We start from the raw sequence: 20,284 nt of genomic DNA on the forward strand, positions 1-20,284 counted from the left end.
GCGCGAGACTGGTAGGTCCTGGGTTCGAATCTCGCGAGGCAGGATCATGGATGCGCACTGCTGAGGAGTCACACAACGAGACGAAACGGCCGTTCAGTGCTTCCAGGTCTTCCATAATGGTCTAGCTTCAGTTGACTCACGATTCCAACCATGAAAAACAGTAAACATTAACCATATTGAGTTAAATCTAAGTCAGTCCAATCAATATATATAGGAATAAAGGGGGAAAAAATATTCTCAAACCCGAAATTCACGTGATCTCTTCCCTGATTGGTAGTTCCATATTTATGAATTAACCAATCATAAATGTTTAAAGTTAGACATTATCTCTATTAGGTAAATTTATTGATTTATTGAATGAATCAATAATTAGAAAGCTAGTTAATTACATATTCTCATTTCTCTTTTATTATGATAATCATATTTTAAAAAGATTTCTTTGAAGGATTAGTTACAAAGGAGATTTCTTTTTTTTTTTACTTTTGGTCATGTATTTATCCATTTTTATGATTTTATCATCAATTTTAATGATTTCTGGAAGTTTCGATAATGATAAACAAACTTATATTGATATAAAACAAAAGTAAGTATAATAAATATAATAAAGTAATTATGATGTTAGTAACTGAGTGTTATATCTTGTTGCTTGGATGCCCTGTTAATGTATGTGGTGATAATAATAGACTAGTGGCCACATTACAACTTGATCGATAACATTCGATCAACACTAAGACGGACTTGACACGCATGACATTGATCACCACCCAGTGATCAATTAATTGTGATTACATATCAGTCCTACAGGAGGTCGGTCGCGTCCCGAATAGCTCAGTAGTAACGTCTCTGACTGTGAAGCTGGGTGGTACGGGATCGAATCCGTCAGGGAGCACCAGTTTCCTCAAGATTAAAGGTACACCTTGCTGATGAGTGCCAAGTAGCGCGAAACCCGGGTCAAGGGTTTCCTGTTGACTACCTCCAACCACCATCTTATTTGAACATAGTGCACGCAGTGTCGAGCCACCTAGAATAGTGGCCACATTGCAACTTGATCGACAGCATTTGTTCAGCACTAAGAAGGACTTGACACGCATGACATTGATCATCATCTAGTGATCAATCAATTGTGAATACTGCCAATTAGAGAGTAGTGATTTATCGATCGAACCAATGGCACATAAAATTCATGCGAGCAGTCTATAGTCCTTATCGATCCTGCTTTCGGTCTAGTCCAGCCAGTTAAGTCCAGAACAGCAATAACAGTCACTGTAATATGAATAATTTATTTCAAACCAATTGAGTTTATATACCAATCAAACAGGCTGGATCATACCAATAAAATAGAAAATAACATTTGTACAAGATTTAGCCAAATGCGGCTGTGAATAGGGGAGATAGTAAATGATAGACAGGGCATAATTCATGAATGGTAGATCATATAACAATAGTTTATAGTTCAAAATAAAGCTCATAATAAGAGGGACGCGAATATGAATAGTTTAGTTATTTAGCAATTATACGATAAAGATATACACATAGTACTTATCCGTAAACAGTTCTCAAACGGTACCATTCATAATTCTTATCTGAACAGTTAATATAGAAGGCAAGGAGGTTATGTAAATTTAATAAATCCCCTTAGAAGCAAACTTCTGGTTGTAAATGGCATTATAATAAGTACCACAGTTTTAATAATAAGAAAACGATTTTGAAAATTTCATAGGGTATAAGTTTCTTTTTAGTCCATCATATACCTTTATGTCTAGAAATTAAATGTTCGCGTGTGAGAGTGAAGGTTCTGCATTCGAGTTTCATATTCGGGATCATGGATGCACACTGCTGAGGAGCCCTGTACTAAAACGAAAGGGCCGTCCAGTGCTTCCAGCTTCTCAATGATGGTCTAACTTAGATCGATTCATCAATTGGACTACTAAATTACTACGATCTCCACAATCCCCCATTCAGATATTTATTATTAAACCTATAATTCTGTATAGAAAACGGTTTTTATTTATTTATTTAAACACATAAATATTGGTAAAAGGAAGCACCAGATATGTATGCGTCACACAAATCTCATTTGATTTGTATGAGAACTGCGATAATGCCCAGGTGCCCAAACCGAAGCCTTTGACCTAAAGATCTGATCCACTAGACAGTGGAGCATCGTGAGGAGATGCAGTCCCATGGTAATCGGTCACCAACGATTGATTCATATGCCATTTGTTCCCTCAGGATCCTGGAGCCTATGTGCACCATTGGTTTGGAATGAAGGTTTTCCAGCTCCCCTAGGTGAACTTTCCGTGTCCACCAACCCGATTAAAGCGCCGGACATTCGCTTTTCGTCCTCTCAATTTCGTAAACAAGGGTAGTGCCACGAGAATGCAGTGAGTAGGACTTCCCTGTCAGTGGTTGTGTACGCGTGGTAATGTGAGAGCATTTCGAGAGGGAAAGCGTACTCTTCCCACTCTCGGCCGTATCAGGGCATTTGGGGACAGATTGGGGGTAGATTTATTTTATGATATTAGATTTTAGCACTTTATCAACTTGTTCATTCTTTGTATAATCTTAACAGTTGGATAAAGATTATATTATAAACTTCTCGAATGTAATAAGAAGAACAGTTACTGAAGTGTGCCAAAATTGGACTTAATGATTAAGTCATTTGTTTTGTTTCTTTAAACAAAGTTAAATTTAATAAGTGTCATATAAAAATTAAAGAAGTGTGATGAATGTTGTCATAATTACCAATCCTACTTTAACTCTTGACTCACTTTGACCTACGGTAAAGAACTATTAAATCAAAGCTGGAACAAGATAGAAGTAAAGAGGAATTTCTCATTCAAAGCATCAGAGACAAGTAACTATGACATATATTGACCGAATCTATTCACTCTCGGTTTAGCTGTCGAAACTTCACGTTGTTAATTACGTTTTCACTGTACTGTCTTGGTCTCTATATTTTTTTGTAGTAAACTATGTTCTGATGGTTGGACTAGGTTAATTTAATTAATTTAGTTAGTTTCTGAAAGCTCGATAATGGACATACTGCTTTACTGATGAAACTATTCGGAACACTTCAATTGGTTTATCAACAGTTCTACAGAACGTAATCAATAGATCATTTAAAGAAATGGTCATCTATTGGACACTTGCTATCGATGTCTTGAATTAACAATGAATGAAGATGATCCCATGACACATTAGAGTCATATATGCGAACGTTTTAAACTGTTGAGATTTTGAGAAAATGAGTTCATCTACGTCATACTTAAACGAAGCATACAGTCTAAGAAACTCTTATATTCTTATCAAGTTACTGAGTTGTCTTGACTAATGCTCTAAATTAACTCTTGTCATGGATACAGGCGATCATCTGTGAGTGAGAAATCTCAATGATCATACAACTTCAATCCGATCCGAAGTAAAAGTGTATCACAATGTATCTCTTAGGTAGAGGTGAAAGACAGATTAATGGGGCGAGATAGATGAATGTCTATAATGTATGAGAAATAAAAAACAGGGTTGACATTAACTGCACGGCCATTGTGATCCCCTACCACTCATTGATTAGAAATTTAAGGGTGTGGTAAGAAAAATTTAGGAAATAGTGATTGGTGAACTTGTTTTTGAAAGTGTGTGCTCAAGTGATAATGAACAAACATTTTGTCACCTGTAATAATTTTTTAATTGGCTGCAGACAAGGTCAACGGCGTCTATAATGACGGTAAATGGGTTAATGCCAAAGAACGAAAAACTTACCTTCTTTATGACATTACGAATTAGGTGTACGCGACACAAAATGTGGTGGGAATCGGGATACACCTGCGTTATGGCAGCAGCTATTGCAGGTGTCATCTGTAAAAATACCAACCACCTCTCTATTGTTAGTTGACCAGCGGAAGAACGACAGGAAAAGAGAAAGCAAAGTCGATGTTTAGCGACTTATAAATGCAATACAAACAGGTATTATTATGAAATTCATATCCAGCGCCACAACTTGAGACAAATATAGGTTCTCGTTATTGGTTTTGTATGTCCCATCAAAACCAATAACATCAAGAAAACGACTTGACAAATTTATTTGGTCTGCAGTGGCGAAGAAGAAACACAACAGACAATTATCTTCATCGAATTGGTAATCACAATGCCTACCAAGTGACATGATGTGACCTTTCAATCGCCTAATGTTTACAATATAAATATGCACATTGTTTACCAGGAAGCTTGGCTTATGAGAACACTTTTTGGCGCATATTAAAAACATCTTCAGCATTCAGTGGCTTTCCATAAGATTGGTAAGCAAAGTACATAATATTGAATGCTGCTTTCCCAGATATCAAAAGCGGTCTCACTGTTTCCAATTCAGCCTCCGTTAATCGGCGCATCCAAGAATTACTGTCGTACTTCAGGGAATTTCACTCGTGGTTGTGATGCACATTCCCACGAACATCAGTCCAGTAACCTTCAATAAACTTGCAAAAGATGAAGGCCGGACATTGAGTGTTCGTGGAAGTCCTTCATGAAAAATATAATAAATCTAATCAATTTACCTCCTTCGTCTAGTTGGCTGTGAGGAACAGCTAGGTATTCCTACGGCCATTTCTCCAACATACAAATTTAATATACCGCTTCCGATCTCTATGAAAATGAGAATCTCTCACCGCATAATGGCAGTAGGTAGCTCTTTCATAAGTTCTAATGGCGTTCTTTAACGCTTCAAGTGATTGGAACTCTGCGAGATATAATGTATTCAGAAATACGTTATCCGTTTCTATGACAACGTGAGGAACAACAGAGCTTGTACTTTGTACGTTACTATCGTCCATAATGTGAAGAAAATGTGCTCTGTATAAGAAAACGTTTATTCCACATAGTGATTGTTAGAATGAAAAATTGTTTCTATATACCAAAGGAATTCAGTTTTATTTTAATGATCATTTTTTTTATTTCATTTTTTTGTCCTTCAGTTTCGATAGATGGGTTACTGAACTGAGTAAGTCCTTCAGTGAACTGCACACTATAACTGGTGAACCATATTTAAAGTCTGTAAGTTCAATAAATGTTTTATATCAAATATTCAAATATTATTATAGAATCAATTACTGGTCCTACAAGTACTGCATTTTTCTTAAAACGAGCTACTAATTTCTATTCACTTGATGTTGTTTACTTGTATCTTCCAATTGTTATTTAGGACTGCAATTGATCAATCTCTTGTTGGCATATGTGCCTCGATATTGCCTGAAGTCACAAGCTTTCTAAGCAAAGATAGAGAGTGAACATCAACTATGAGATGCAGTTACATCCAGCTGACGAGTCCCAAATAGAATGAAACTTGCATCCTGGATTCCTCTGCTAGTCACTTTCCATCTTTGCTTATAGAGCTCCTAATTTTCCTTAAATTGGTATTACAACATAACTTGTGTGTTGGTTGATTTCTGATTACTTGAAGTATGTATGAAAAGAAATTAAAGTTTAGTCAAATGGTTTGTGAACAAACTATAATGAAATACAAAAGGCTCTTAATAATCTTTAAAATGATCTTCGGAGATTTAATCAATTCGAATAACTACAAAGTCGATAAAATTGTCAGAGAGATAAACGATCACTGATACCACTGATGAATGTTTTCATCATATCATTAATTGATTGAAATAAGAATATGGAACCTGATATTCCATCTAGTTAGCTTAATAGTATCATGCAAGATATTAGACTAGGTCATGAATTCATGCTACTAACGAGTCATCTTAGCGAAATTGAGGACTATTGTACAGCCAACTGCATATGTAAACAAATTTTTGACTTTTTGAATTCCATTGAAATCGAATCCACAGTCTTCGAACTGACTGAATTTGAAAAAAAAGCATCATTTACTAAACAGGGACTCGATTGGTTAACTTTTGATAATGAAAGACCTAAAGTTGGTGCTTTTTATTTCGTGGGAAATGGAACATACATAGTTGTAAAACAGAAAAACTGATAAAGACTTGATTGATATTACTATCCGGGCAAATTGATCAAATGCAGATGGTCCGAAAAAAATCAGACTTACTAAGGTAACTACGCATAGTTCTTCTGATAATACATTCACTGATGAAGCTGTAAGACATTCTCGTTTATTTAGAAAATAGTTGTTCTAACTATGTAAATCTACTGATCATCCTGGATCAAGTGCAATCAGTTACGTTATGCTTATTCAGATGTTACGTATTGAGCGAATTCCAGAATAACAAACATAATCAAATCTTAATATTAAGTGGTCTTTCAGTTGATCTAGAGGTGGATCAAATATTGTTTAACTAATCAGAACACAGAAGAATGTATTCATAAAAATGATGTCTTTAATGACTTATACTATAGCTCCATGGCAGCTATTCTCACTAATTTCATGTTATTGAGTAACTCTTTTGATTACTTCCGGTTTTATACAGGGTTGATCGATTTTAAACATAGAACTGCTAGAGATGACGGAGAAGATTTGTAGCTCAGGTGGATGATTTTGATGGAGTTTTATTCTCTGAGTAGGATGGTTTGGTCGTGGAGCTTTCATCGTTCTTGTGAACAACACTATCAGTGCAACTTCAGGTAGAAGTTTACTTAAAGTTTGGGCTGATGGTGCTGTTCAGAAGAACGATGAAAGCTCCACGACCAAACCATCCCACTCAGAGAATAAAACTCCATCAAACATATGACTGCTTACAATGTTCATTGTATATTCCATAGTTGTTTGACTGATGGTTCCACATATTCTCATAACAGTCACGTATAATTTCACTCATTTGCTTTCAAGGTAACACGAAGGACTTAATTTCCCGAAATTCATCTTCTACTTATCTTTTATTATAATAATTTTATTTTACAAAACAGTAAACTATTTTACTGACAAAGAATTTTCCCAAGTAGGATTATTTACTTTAAAAACACTGTAAAGTCGTACCGTTATTTAAACGTAACAATGTGTTAAATTGTGTTACAATTCTTGAAGGGTGACATCCGACGGGAATAATGAATGGCAACGGTTGGGATCCATTTACTGACCAATATGATACGTATATTTCCTATTGTATAATTGTTAAGTAGCTAAACTATGTATATTCATGTTTCTCTTATTATAAGCTTTATTTTGACCCATAGACTATTATTATACGATTTACTGTTCTTAAGTTATGCCCAGTCTATTCATTACAATCTCCCACATTCACAGTCACTTTTGGCTTGATCTTGTACAAATGTTATTTTCTATTTTATGGTGTGATGTGGTCTGTTTGATATGTATATAAACCCAGTATGTTTGAAATACAATGATTCATATGTCGGGGGCTGAGATTAGTGTTTTGGACTCAACAAGCATGGCTAGGTAGGAAGAAGAACCGATAAGGACTCTAAACTGATCCTACGGGTTTATGCATCATTATTCAGGTCGATAAGTCACTGTCCTCTATTTGGCGGTATCATTACGTTATATAGTGATAGGGGCACAAGGCCATAAGTTATAACAAATTGCTTCACTTAACTATAAACGTTAAATACACATTTAGATTATGCAAATTACTGAGGTAAACAATATAGTTCTCTTGTTTAAAACGATGTAAGTGAAGTAAGCAATTCTAATTATTAGTAACCCGAGTGATTAAGATTTTCAATCTGATAATAATAAATTCTTATTTTAATTACAAATTTGAAACTAGATCATGTTATAAATTTACTTGGTATTGTTTGGTTGAATCTTCTCATAGACATAAAATGCTTTACGGCCGTAAGTTCACTCTGTTGATAGACCACAAACCACTGATTGCAATATTCGGTTCCAAGAAAGGGATTCCCGTCTACACAGCTAACAGACTACAGCGCTGGGCAACAATGCTTTTGAGCTACGACTTTAACATAAGGTATCAGTCAACTAATACTATCGGCCAAGCCGATGCTCTCTCATGACTTATTGGAGTTCAACATCCTGAACTGGAGGACGTGATCATTGCCTCGATATCAGTTGATCCAGAAATACGGAGTGTAGTAGCAGCGGCAATCCGAAACACTCCAGTGTCGTCAGATGAAGTCAGAAAAGAGACTCATCGAGACCCTGTTCTACAAGAAGTCAGAAAGTTCCACCTAGAAGGGTGGCCCTCGAAGATCAGTTCAACAGAGCTTCAGCAGTTTTATCAGCGCAGATTATCTCTTTCAATTATCGACGATTGTCTCATGTTTGCTGAACGTGTCATAATCCCAAAGAAGTTGCAACCGGTAGTCCTCGAACAGCTGCATGCAGGACATCCTGGAATAAACCGCATGAAAGCTCTAGCACAAAGTTATGTATACTGGCCACGATTAGATACCCAACTCGAGCAGCTATCCCGTTCGTGTACAAAATGTGCATTGTCAGCAAAAGCATCACGAAAAGCAGAGTTGCAATCATGGCCGATACCACAGTCACCGTGGCAGCGTATACATTTAGACTTGGCTGGTCCATTCCATGGACAAACTTACCTTCTGGTAGTGGACGCATACAGCAAGTGGCCGGAAATTTTCATCATGGAACATCCAACAGCAAGCTGCACAGTTAGAAAACTGCGGCAACTATTCAGTCGTTTCGGGGTTCCAGAACAAATAGTCAGCGACAACGGCACACAGTTCACATCATCTATCTTTTCAGAATTTTGTCAGCAGAACGGAATCAGGCACATCCGAATACCTCCATTCCATCCGCAATCGAATGGCCAGGTAGAACGTTTTGTCGGTACGTTCAAAAATGCTCTAAAAAAATCAAGAGGGGAGGGTACCACCGACGAGATCTAAGAGAGGTTCCTGTTTATCTACCGTTCTACACCGAACCCTCAAACAACAAATGGGGTCTCTCCAGTGGAAGCGTTACTTGGCAGAAAAATAAGGACACATTTCGATGTCATCCGTCCGACGCCAGCTCGTGAGCCCCAACGAAACTTATCGATGGAAAAGCAGTTCAATCGACACCATGGGGCACAAAGACGATTGTTCACGGTGGGTCAAAAAGTACTTGCTATGGACTATCGTGGTAAACATTCTACGTGGACAGCTGGTCGGATCGTGAGAAAGAAAGGGAAAGTGGTTTATGAGGTGTCAGTTGGCTCAGAAGTTTGGATACATCATGCTAATCAACTGAAAGCAACTTCGATAGCCAGCAGCGAGAATCGACATCGAATACCTCTTGATGTTCTGCTAGGCACCTTTGAAATCAAAACGCCCGGAACAGACAGGTCAGTTTCTGTGCAAGCAAAGAGTGATAAAACTTCCTTATTGCCTAGACGATGGACAGATCGAAAGCGCAGGCCAGTCACTCGGTTGCAGTTGGACCCTAGCACCAGATCCTACGAATCTGCTCAAGGGGGAGGTGTTAGTGGGACATAGACTGGATTAAAGCATGTTTCATGCATGATGGTGTTGCTGCGCGCTGATTGGTTAATTCTAAACCAATCAGCCCTGGCAGATTATTGGAGAAAAATCTAGAAGCTTCTTATGTATATACTATAAATATATGAACGTTATTCAAACTAGTGATTTCTGTTCACTTCCCATTGTTATTTTTGAATACAGTTTCGTTCCTGTTCAACGTGTTCTGATTTTGGGGTCTTGTCGGGTGTCATCGTATAAGAATACTAAGCAATAGGAGTAGCTGGGTCGTTTATTAGCAAAATACAATTATAACAATAATGCTTGTGAATTAAGGCTATATCGAAATAATACAGACAGTATGCACATATGCCAATTAGAGACTGATCAATTGCAGTCCTAAACATCAATGGAAAGATTCAAACGCAATACTAAATGAATTTAAACTTCGCCCCATTGCACAAGCAAGTGACTATCAGGACTCAGTAGCTGAGTGGATAACGCGATGGCTTTTGAAGTGAACGGTACTGAGTTCGAGTGCCAGAGTGAACATTAACTCTGAGATACAGGTACTTCCATCTGACAAGTCCCAAGTAGGAAGAAACGGGCGTCAAACTGGATTCCACTGCTAGACACTATCCATCATTGCTTATAGTTCATATTATATTCATTAGTGAATTAAAACAAAATGTATTATGTAACATATTTTATTATTTTTTTTTATAGATTTATAAAACCGCCAATTTTGGAGCAGAAGAAATTAATGAAACAATTGCAACTAAATATCTTGATATAGCAGTTAAAAAACTTGAAAATATTGTTAATGAAAAATCGAAATTAGTTGAAGTAAGTTAATTTTTCTTTGAGGGGGGGGGAAGGGCTTTAAACATGAGAATATTATGTAGAATAAATATTAGACTACAAGTATCTATATTAAATGATTATTGAACTCATACACTAACTACTAGCTACTCATATTATACTGATCACTCTTTACATATCATTCTGTTTTTTTTTTGTTTTTCTTCACGACGTAATGAGGCACTTACTTGGTAGCAGGCGTGAGGTAGGTAAGTGAGTAAGTAGGTACGTAATGAGGAATTTTGAATGAACTTAGAAAAAAGCCATAGTAGTAGGTTTTAGGTATTGTTTGGGGTATTACTTACTTACTTACGCCTGTTACTCCCAATGGAGCATAGCCCGCCAACCAGAATTCTTTAACCCACTCTGATCTGAGCCTACCTTTCTAGTTCTATTCAATTTTTGTTCAATCTTCTCATGTCTGTTTCCATTTCTCGGCGTAATGTGTTTTTTAGTCTTCCTCTTTTCTTTTGGCTTTAAAGATTCCGTGTAAGGGTTTGCCTTGTGGCTCAGTTGTCTGTTTTCCTCAACGTGTGTCCTGACCACTTCCAGCGCTTCTTCCTGACCTCTTCTTCCGCTGGAATCCGGTTTGTCCTCTCTCACAGTAGGTTGTTACTGATGGTGCCTGACCAACTGATCCGAGGTATTTTCCGTAGACAACTGTTAATAAACACTTGTATCTTCTGGATTTTGACTTTCGTAGTTCTCCACGTTTTTGCTTCATACAGTAGAAACTGCCTTGACGTTTGTATTGAATATTCTGATCTCGGTGTTGGTTGAGAGTTGTTTTCTGTTCCTGATGTTCTTCACTTTCAGATATGCTGCTCTTGTTTGGGGGTATAGATGAATATAGTCGTGATATTTTCATAATTTAAAAAAAGAACACAATCCATCTTTTATCGGTAACGTTAACTTCACACACTCTAGTTTAGATAATTGTTTTAGTAACAATCAATAATTCGTTTTCTGGCACTTTTGAATTAAAATCGTCCATGTAATTAGATCTTGATAGAGACACTCGGGAAGATGTGGAAAAGTTTACGTACCTGCACAGCATCATCAATGAACAAGGAGGATCCTATGCAAATGTAAATGCAAGGATTAGCAAAACAAGGACAGCATTCTTACAGTTGGAAAACACAAGGAACTCAAAACAACTGTTTGTAAGTCAGCATCAAAGTCAGAATCTTCAATACGAACGTCAAGGTAGTCCTACTGTACGGAGCTGTAACCTGGAGAACCACTACAGTCATCAAAAATGCACAAGTATTTATAAACAACTGTCTACACAAGATACTGAATGTCCGTTGACTGGATACAGACCACTGTGGGAGGGAACAAACGAACTTCCATCTGAGAAGGGAATTAGTAAATGACGTTGTAAGTGGATATGACATACATTGAGGAAATCACCAAACTGTATAACGAGGCAAGCCCTAACTTGGAATCCTGAAGAGAAATGGAAAAGAAGCAAGGCGAAGAACACACTACGTCGGGAAATGGAAACAGACATGAAAAGGATGAATGTGAACTAAAAAGAACTGGAAGGTATTATCCAAGAGAGAGTTGGATGGACAGTACTGCTGGGCAGTCTATGCTCCTCCCTGGGGATTAACAGGCATAAGTGAGTAAGTAATGTGATTAGATAGTATGCTTGTTAGAAAAAGATTACTGATAACTTCTTTTTTGACCAATTCAGTGATCCCATTTCGTAGAAATGTTTAAGTCTTTAGATAGTGCAATGAAATACTGAAATTTTGAATGAACTGAAATAATATAGCGGTTTTACAATTTTTGTTATGATGTAACTTATCTGTTTATTTCGAATAAACAGTTTTGAATACAATAATCCATTCTTTGATCATTTCCTCTTCTTTAGGTGTTATAATATTTATCAATAGCTTGTATTTTCATTGTTAATTTCTTATAGAATATCAAAGTTGCAGCTGAAGAAGCCTTCGTGAAACGAGCTGAAAATGAACCAATTGGGGTTAGTTCATATTGTATTTTATATGATTTACAAATTGATGGAGACTACTGAGTACTTGGTTTGATAAACCTGTTGAACACGAAGTCACTGACTTTATAGTTGGACCCTCTCAGACCGTCTGAGCTGTATGTAATTTATTTTTGTTGTAAGGAAATAGTTTGTATCCATTTCATTTGACAATCAAGCTCTAAATTAATCAGGTTAGATAATAATACAGGAACTTGCAGAATTACCGATCATATTATTCCCTTCATTTGTCTGCTTGATCAGCATTAGAAAATGAGCAAATGATTGGTTAACATGAGTAGAAGAAGAATTCGATAGATTAAGCACGTATGACTAAAATTGTTGACTGATGGTTACTAATGGAGTATTAGGGTTGTCATTATACAGAATTCTTGCTACCAACTGACATTAGTTCTAATTCAAAAGGGTTAGGGTTAGTTATTAAGAGTTAAGCTGGAGTTTTGAGTTAGGTTTACAAATAAGTCAGAAGGGATTTTCGTCACGAACTGATATTAACTTTAATCTAACACTTTGTCATACCTCTGTTTACTAACTTCAGGAATTTAGGGTTTAGATTTAGGGTAATAATTAGGTAGGGAGATTATTGTTTAACTTCACTACATGCTTGACTAAGTGTTGAATCGAATGAAATTTATCCATCTACAATCTTTCTTAAGAGCAGGTATATTCTGTAATTTAGCCTAAGCTCCATCTTAAAATTTTCTTTTGGCCGCATAAGTGATTTCAAACTTCTACCCGAAATTTGTCTTGATGATGTCGTTCAGAAGAACGATGAAAGCTCCACGGCCAAACAATCCAGCTCAGAGAACAAAACTCCAGCAAAAGAAGACCTAGTGAATGCACGAGTGATTACGTCACACCTCATTGCATCTACCAGTTTACATGTTAGTACGGACACACATACATAGGGAGGAGTAATCGAACAATACAATCAAGGGTTATAGAACATGTACCTAGATGGCTTCAAAACCAGTTAATGTCAAATGTTCCGATCAATATGGGAAGTGAAAAACCATGTTCATCGATAGCAAAGTACATAATTGAAAAGAGGCACAGAATTGACATCAACACAGCTTCAGGGCCTCCAAATGCCCTGGTACGGTCGAAGGTCCGCTCTCCCTCTCCAAATGCTCTCACATGGTCACGCGTACATAGCCTCTGCCATACAAGTCCTACTCACTACCTTCTCGCGGTAGGGTTGTTGTTTATGAAATTGAGAGGACGAAAAGCGAATGTCCTTCGCTTTAACCGGGTTGGTGGACACGGAAACTCCATTTAAGGGAGTTGGAAAACCCTCATTCCAAACCAATAATGTACATGAGCTTCAGTATCCTTGGGGAACAAATGGCGTATGAATCAATCGTTGGTCACCGACTACCATGAGACTGCATTTTCTTACAATGCTCCACTGCCTTGTGGATCAGACCTTTAGGTCAAAGGCTCCGGGTGTAGCTCCCTAAGAAAACTACCTGCTTCGGTTTGGGTACCTGGTCAGTATCACATCCCTCACACAAATCAAATGGGATTTGTGTGGCTCATATGTATCTGGTACCCCTTTGTACTAATATTAATGTGTTTAAATAAACAAACAAATAACAGCTCTTTAAACGTTGTATAGAAATTGTCAAGAACAAATTCTCAGGTTTATTAAAGCCTTGACCATTCGTAAATTTGAACCCCCCACCTATGTGTACAAAAACGGTTTGTCGTCGTAACCTTGAATTTAACCTGGTAATCCGTAAGTCATTTTATGGCTAAGGGTAATGTGACAATTTCCTATTCTTTCTATGGGATGTTAATTTTTTCTCTCCCCCTCATTACCTTGTTATTTGAACTTCTATTTAATTGACCTTTATTAATCTTCATACAAAATGCCCTGACAAGTGTATATGTGTGACCAGATAGTTTGCAATATATAGCGTAAATAGATCACATTTTTCAGATCAATTCCATCTTCTCATCGCTCTATCGAAATTTATAAAAAGGACTAGTTACCTTAAGAGATAATAGTTTATTCGCTTATCAACCTTGATTGATTTTGGATGACCTTATGTGTGTGCACATCTTATCCTATTCATCAAATGTCTGTAGCTTATTTTTAATCTGGCCATAAATACTGAATAACGCTTCATTAAATTGAGTCGGCTTATATACCTTCTTTACTGTGCGTAATTTCGTTCCACTCTCTTCTCTTCGCTTTTCGGGTAGTTCGTCTGGATCAACAATTGTATGGAATGTATGTATTCGAATTCCCTTCCCGTATGACTTATTTAATTCCGTTATTCACTAACGCGAGTTAAGTTGATAATGGTATACGAGGATAGACGACATGTGTATTTCAATAACAATCAGTCATACGATTGACTTGGGGTTAGATATTCGAGGAACACTAAAAATCCACTGTTTAGTATTTAACAGTTTCTGATGATTTCCCGTTCGATAAAATAAATTTCAAAATAATCAAATTAGCACCAACTTATTGGAATTATAGTTGAATTCATGAGTCAATTGAAGCTAGGCCACCATGAAAACCTGGAAGCACTGTACAGCCGTCTCATCCTAGTATGGGACTCCTCAGTAGTGAGCGGGATACGAACCCAGGACCATCGGTCTTGCGCACGAATGCTTAAACTCTAGACCACTGAGCTGGTCGGCGTTCAACGGTGTTAATGTCTAACTTCAATCAATTTACGAAATTGAGCGACAATCCACCATTGTTTTCAGTGAGTTACTATCTCACAACAGATCTAGCTGAACTCCACTGGTCACTGCTTCTCACTAGAACTACATGAAATACCTTTTGAAGCCAGTCACTAGTGAGCGTATGATTATTGTCAGAAGTGGTTTTGTGGAGACTTTAGTAATTTTATAGTTGAATTCATGACGAAACGGCCGTCCACTGCTTCCAGGTTTTCCACGGTGATCTAGCTTCAACTGACTCATGAAGCCAACTATAAAATTCCTAAAATCTCCACAAAACCTCTTCTGATTATTGAAATTAATCATTTTTACGCTAATTGATTTTTTCACCATTTCTTTCTGATTCTCATTTAGTGTTACTATAGAGCCAAAGCATTGACCATTGTTCCTCCATTGAATGAAACCGATAATTGCAGCATAAAATTTTATATTCCACTAAAGCAAAGTCCTCATCATGATAATCAATATGTATGTTACAATTTTTCCGTTGTACATGTTCCAACTAATGTGTATGATCTGTGTAAGTTTTATTTACATTGATTTCATTCATATCAATAATAATCTTTGAGATATTTACTTATTTGATTAGAAACAAAATAAATCACTAGTATATGAGGTTGTAGGAACTGATGAATTTCATTGAAATCATGATCCAATCGAAGTTAGACAATCATTAGAAGCACTGGGCGGCTGTTTCATCCTAGTTTAGAACTCTTATGGAGAGCGCGTACATGACTGCATAGGCGTGAATTGAACCTAGGACCTTCGGTCTCACACACGAACACTTAACCTCTAAACCACTGAGTCGGTATCTAACGATGTTAATGTTTCAGTTCAATTAATCTACTACATTGAATGACCATCTTCGATTATCTTCGGTGGTCATCTGGCTCAATTCAATACGAATTAAATATTTATCTCAGTCTTTGTGATTATAATGATGAAATTTTTATATCGAATAATTTGGAAATAATTTTTAATTACAAGTCAGCTATAGTTGGAAAGTGAGTGGCCTATGCTCCTCCACGAGGGATAACAGGCCTAAGTAAGGAAGCAAGTATGATCGAAAAACTTTGAAAGTATAAGAAAGTTATTTTTGCTTTAGTCCAAAGTTCCTTAATACTGCCAATCATCAATATACTCGAGATTCATTTGTAATACAGCCTAATGAACCCATGATAATGTCAGGACAGACTTTTGTATACCTTCCCTTTGGTCAGAATGACCCATAAGCTTTTAAAATATAAAAAAAGGATATTTAGTTCCTCGCTATTACCACTGCATATTTTAGTTGTTCTTATCATTAACCTAAGTGAAGAAAAAGCAAAGCCCTATACACATAGTTCCTTATATTAGATGAAAGAGTATGAGAACGATTTAAGCGAAATAACATTTGATTCTCTTTAGCTGCTTATAACCCATAATATTTTAAAATCGAATTTTTAAATAAAATTTAAGATGTATAGTTGTATTGCAGTGTGTGCTACTGATATCGACATATATAAGTAGTATCTCTCATCGTCGAAAGTGAAATACCTGAAGGCAGAAGTTTAAGAAGATCAAAGAAAAGAGAATGAGAATAAAGAATGAATGCTATGGAAACGAAAGAACAATGCAGTCTGAGACGATTGATTGACATTTTGCAAATGAATTATTTACTGTATGGTTCTCAGATTTTACTAAGATGTTTTGTAATTTTGTGTTCGAATCCACTCGATTGTCTCTACTTGTGTTCTTGTTCACTATAGCATTATAGATTAAAATCTTAAAGATTTAAGTAGAACTGACATATAAGCGGAGTTATATAAAATAAAGGGGTTGTTTCGGGAGATTTTTAGTAATTTTTATATATAGTCGAAATCATGAGTCAATTGAAGCTAGACCACCATGGAAAACCTACAAGCACTGGACAGCCGTTTCGTCCTATTATGGGACTCCTTAGCAGTGTACATCCACGATTCCGAGCGAGACTGGTAGGTCCTAGGTTCGAATCTCGCAAGGCAGGATCGTGGATGCACACTGCTGAGGAGTCCCACAATAGGGCGAAACGGCCGTCCAGTGCTTCCAGGTTTTCCATGGTGGTCTAACTTCAATTGACTCATGATTTCAATTATATAATAGAAGTTTGATTGTAAACTTTTAACAATATCTGATAGATTCTAACCAAGAAACATGATCGACTGATAGTGATTCATAACAACTCCATGAATTAATGTGATTTCTTGATCTAGTCATTATATTTCATTACTATAAGCCTAGCTAACGAATTTCCCAATAGACAATATCTAGGTCTGTGTTGGTGCTCTTATTGAAGTTGGACTGGAACATTTAATTCCTAAAATGCCTGTAAAAGGTCCACTAAGATTAAGAGTTTCAACCATACAACAACTAATAAATGTTGGACACTCCTACTAATCATAACCAAACGCAATCGATATATAATCAAAGCCATCACTATTCGATTCTTATGAAGAGAGAAAACGACATGAAAGTTTCAACCTCTGATGATCAGTAAGAGGATATTTTGATGTGGTAAAACCATCAAGGTACTTAAATAAATTAAGGACAATATTCTGAACTCTTAACAGAAGTCATATGTAGTGCATACTTACAACAAATTCTGAGTATCTGACTAGATTATAAATCATGAAAGTTAGTCTGAATAAATATGAGACAGGTGAGACTATAATTTGTGGACGACTGTTGAGCGACGCTACAGTGACTTTGAGAGTGTCCACCTAATAACAAGAACAACATAAGGGTTATAAACCTGTGTGAGGAATCAGAATTACGATTTAAAGTTGATGATTAAGGTTATGAATTAGATTTCGGGTTTTCATCACGATTCGACATCAGCTATAATTCCAAAACTCTTTATCCAAATGGATGAGTGAATTTCACGCCAAAATTCGAGACCTGTTATCTCATAAGGGATTTTTTTCTGGTTAGCGTTTTTTTAGCGAGTTAGTTTTTCTACGGGATTGGGTCGCTAACCCCATGCCCAACCCTCCTCCTTTACCCGGGCCTGGGACCGGCAGTAACTCTAGAAGAGATACAGACGGATTTTCATACGTGATTGGTTCGTCCATAAATTATAGTCTTTACATAATCTATTCTCCTCGGAACTTTATTTTTAACAACTACTCTATTTCAGACTTTTACATTGCTAAAATTTCTTAAATGTGCTTTGTAGCCGATAAGCTAAAACGAATTGGCAATTGGACTACTGAATTGGATAAAGTATTCAAGTTAAACGCTGAATCTGATCCAACTTTAAAATGGCAATACTTTGGGAGTTCAACAGGTTTTTTCAGATACTATCCAGGTACATTTACTTTTATACTACACATTGTTAAGATTTAGTGTATGTAAATTACATTGCAGAAACCAAGAATCATGCAACACTAGATAGCTGTTCGGTTGTGGTTTAAGAATCTTTAACACTACACAATTACAAACGCGAACTAACAAATTGATTCTAGGCAATAAAAATACTCCTGCGCCAATCGCTCGAAACGTGATGGTTTATCCTATTAGATGATTAGAGGTAGTCATCAGGAAACAATGGACGTAAGCTTCGTTCTAGTTCGTACTTTCAACAAGTCACCTGTAGTATTGAGGAAAATCAACGAACATGACATCGGTTACTGTTGGGTTATTAATCAATTGTAAGTATCTCAGTCTTACTGTAGGTTAATCGCTGCTCGAATATTTCAATAGTTACGTCTCATAATGAGAGGTTGGATGATGTAAATTTGAATTTATCAAGGACCTTGAGTTCCCTCAAGATTGAAGGAGCACTCTAATGATGAATGCCGACTAGCACGAAACTTATATTCATGGTTTCCTTCCAAATGTATCCAATCAACTAACATTTGAACATACTGTACGCAACGTAGTATCACTTGAACTAGTGGCCAAATTACAACTAGATAAGTAGCATTCGATCAGCACTAAAGAACTAGACAAACAAGTATTGGTTAATTTTCAGTGTTTAATTGATTGTAGATGATTCATATTTCATAATTTAAATGAACTTGTCGCCTAATCTGACCATTATTGGAGATTTACAGTATTCAAGCTATGTAGAGCACTCTTCATAGTTGGGATATATGGATAATTAGATCATGGCTTAGTAATCCAACAATTATGTGTTTCCAGTGAGCTGAAAGTTCTTAGTCTGACCTTCATGAAATGATTAATTATTTTGCTTAAAGCAGCAGAGCCAGAACTAAATGGATGATTCCAAAAATACTTCTTGCTTGATTCCAGGACATTCAAAATCGTAACTAAGTAGTCTGCTTGTTAAATATATGGTTGCTGTGTAATAGATTAGAATGCACAATAATCAGTTCAATACATAGTGTAGTGTAGAATGAATGATCAGTTTTAAAATCCTGTTATTACCTAATAGCTATGAATAATTAAAGAAACTGATTTTCAAAATAGGCTTCTCTTTAATCTAATATATAGATTACAGCTGTATGTAATATCTTCCATACCTTTGATACAAGTGTCAAATATAAACTTATAACACTTATAAATCCTTTTCCTAAAATGAGAGAGAAGATACCAGTGTGGAGACGTCAACATTTATTGAAGGATCCCATCCATGTATTTAAGATGAAGTTGTTTTTGCATTGTCTTATACTACTTATGACATATGAAGAGATATTATATCTAACATGCTTTCCAAAATTACACTTCTATTTTCAATTCTGTTCCAGGTTCTCTTTCTTATTAGACACCTTTTCTACTGTAAACACTAATTTCTGAATAATAAACTGGCTGGATTTCTATTTTTCTGTATAAAACCTTTCTACTGTATATGAGCGAAATAGGTTGTTTCTCTGAATATTTCTTACCATACTATTTAATTGGCGTTAACTGGAGTCAACTTCATTGTTATTCATAAGGATAGAGATGTAGAGATTTGAGGGAATCATATTTATTACATACATGTAACATCTTTCAGTTTATTCTCTTAAATTCGAATTTTTTTGTTTTGTTTTCATAGGTGCTATGTGGGACATTCAGTTGGATGAATATCGTTTAGATTTTTTTGATTGCCGTTCTCAACCTTGGTGAGTTATTTTATCAATGACAGTATCATAGGTTTCTATTTTACCGTAAGGTATAAAGTGTTTCTAGCATGGGACGTTTCTGATTTAAAAATCAACTACTGGTCATATGTTCCTAATTTACATCACAGATAAACATACTATTCTATTGTTTACATTTAACTGGAGTCCCTACACATCTAGTAAGTCATGATCATTTGTTTCACATTTGCATCTCATATTATTGATAGCTCAATGAATTGACAACATGCATTATCTA

At 36.2% G+C, this 20,284-nt stretch overlaps 1 protein-coding gene across 1 annotated transcript in view; it reads left to right on the forward strand.

The window, feature by feature from the left end:
- Positions 1-527: 527 nt before the first annotated feature.
- The window catches only part of Smp_134050 (putative dihydropyridine-sensitive l-type calcium channel), a gene marked incomplete at both ends in the record, with an annotated part of 78,805 nt that continues 59,048 nt past the window's right edge, over positions 528-20,284 (forward strand). Inside the window, 6 exons of the mRNA XM_018795366.1 lie at positions 528-583; positions 4,968-5,046; positions 12,158-12,217; positions 15,299-15,464; positions 18,138-18,269; positions 19,962-20,028. Of these exons, the coding sequence (XP_018649686.1) occupies positions 528-583; positions 4,968-5,046; positions 12,158-12,217; positions 15,299-15,464; positions 18,138-18,269; positions 19,962-20,028 (560 nt within the window). The remainder of the gene's footprint in view (positions 584-4,967; positions 5,047-12,157; positions 12,218-15,298; positions 15,465-18,137; positions 18,270-19,961; positions 20,029-20,284) is intronic.

This window comes from Schistosoma mansoni, chromosome 2 (genome assembly GCF_000237925.1).
Source record: "Schistosoma mansoni strain Puerto Rico chromosome 2, complete genome".
NCBI classification, from domain to species: domain Eukaryota; kingdom Metazoa; phylum Platyhelminthes; class Trematoda; order Strigeidida; family Schistosomatidae; genus Schistosoma; species Schistosoma mansoni.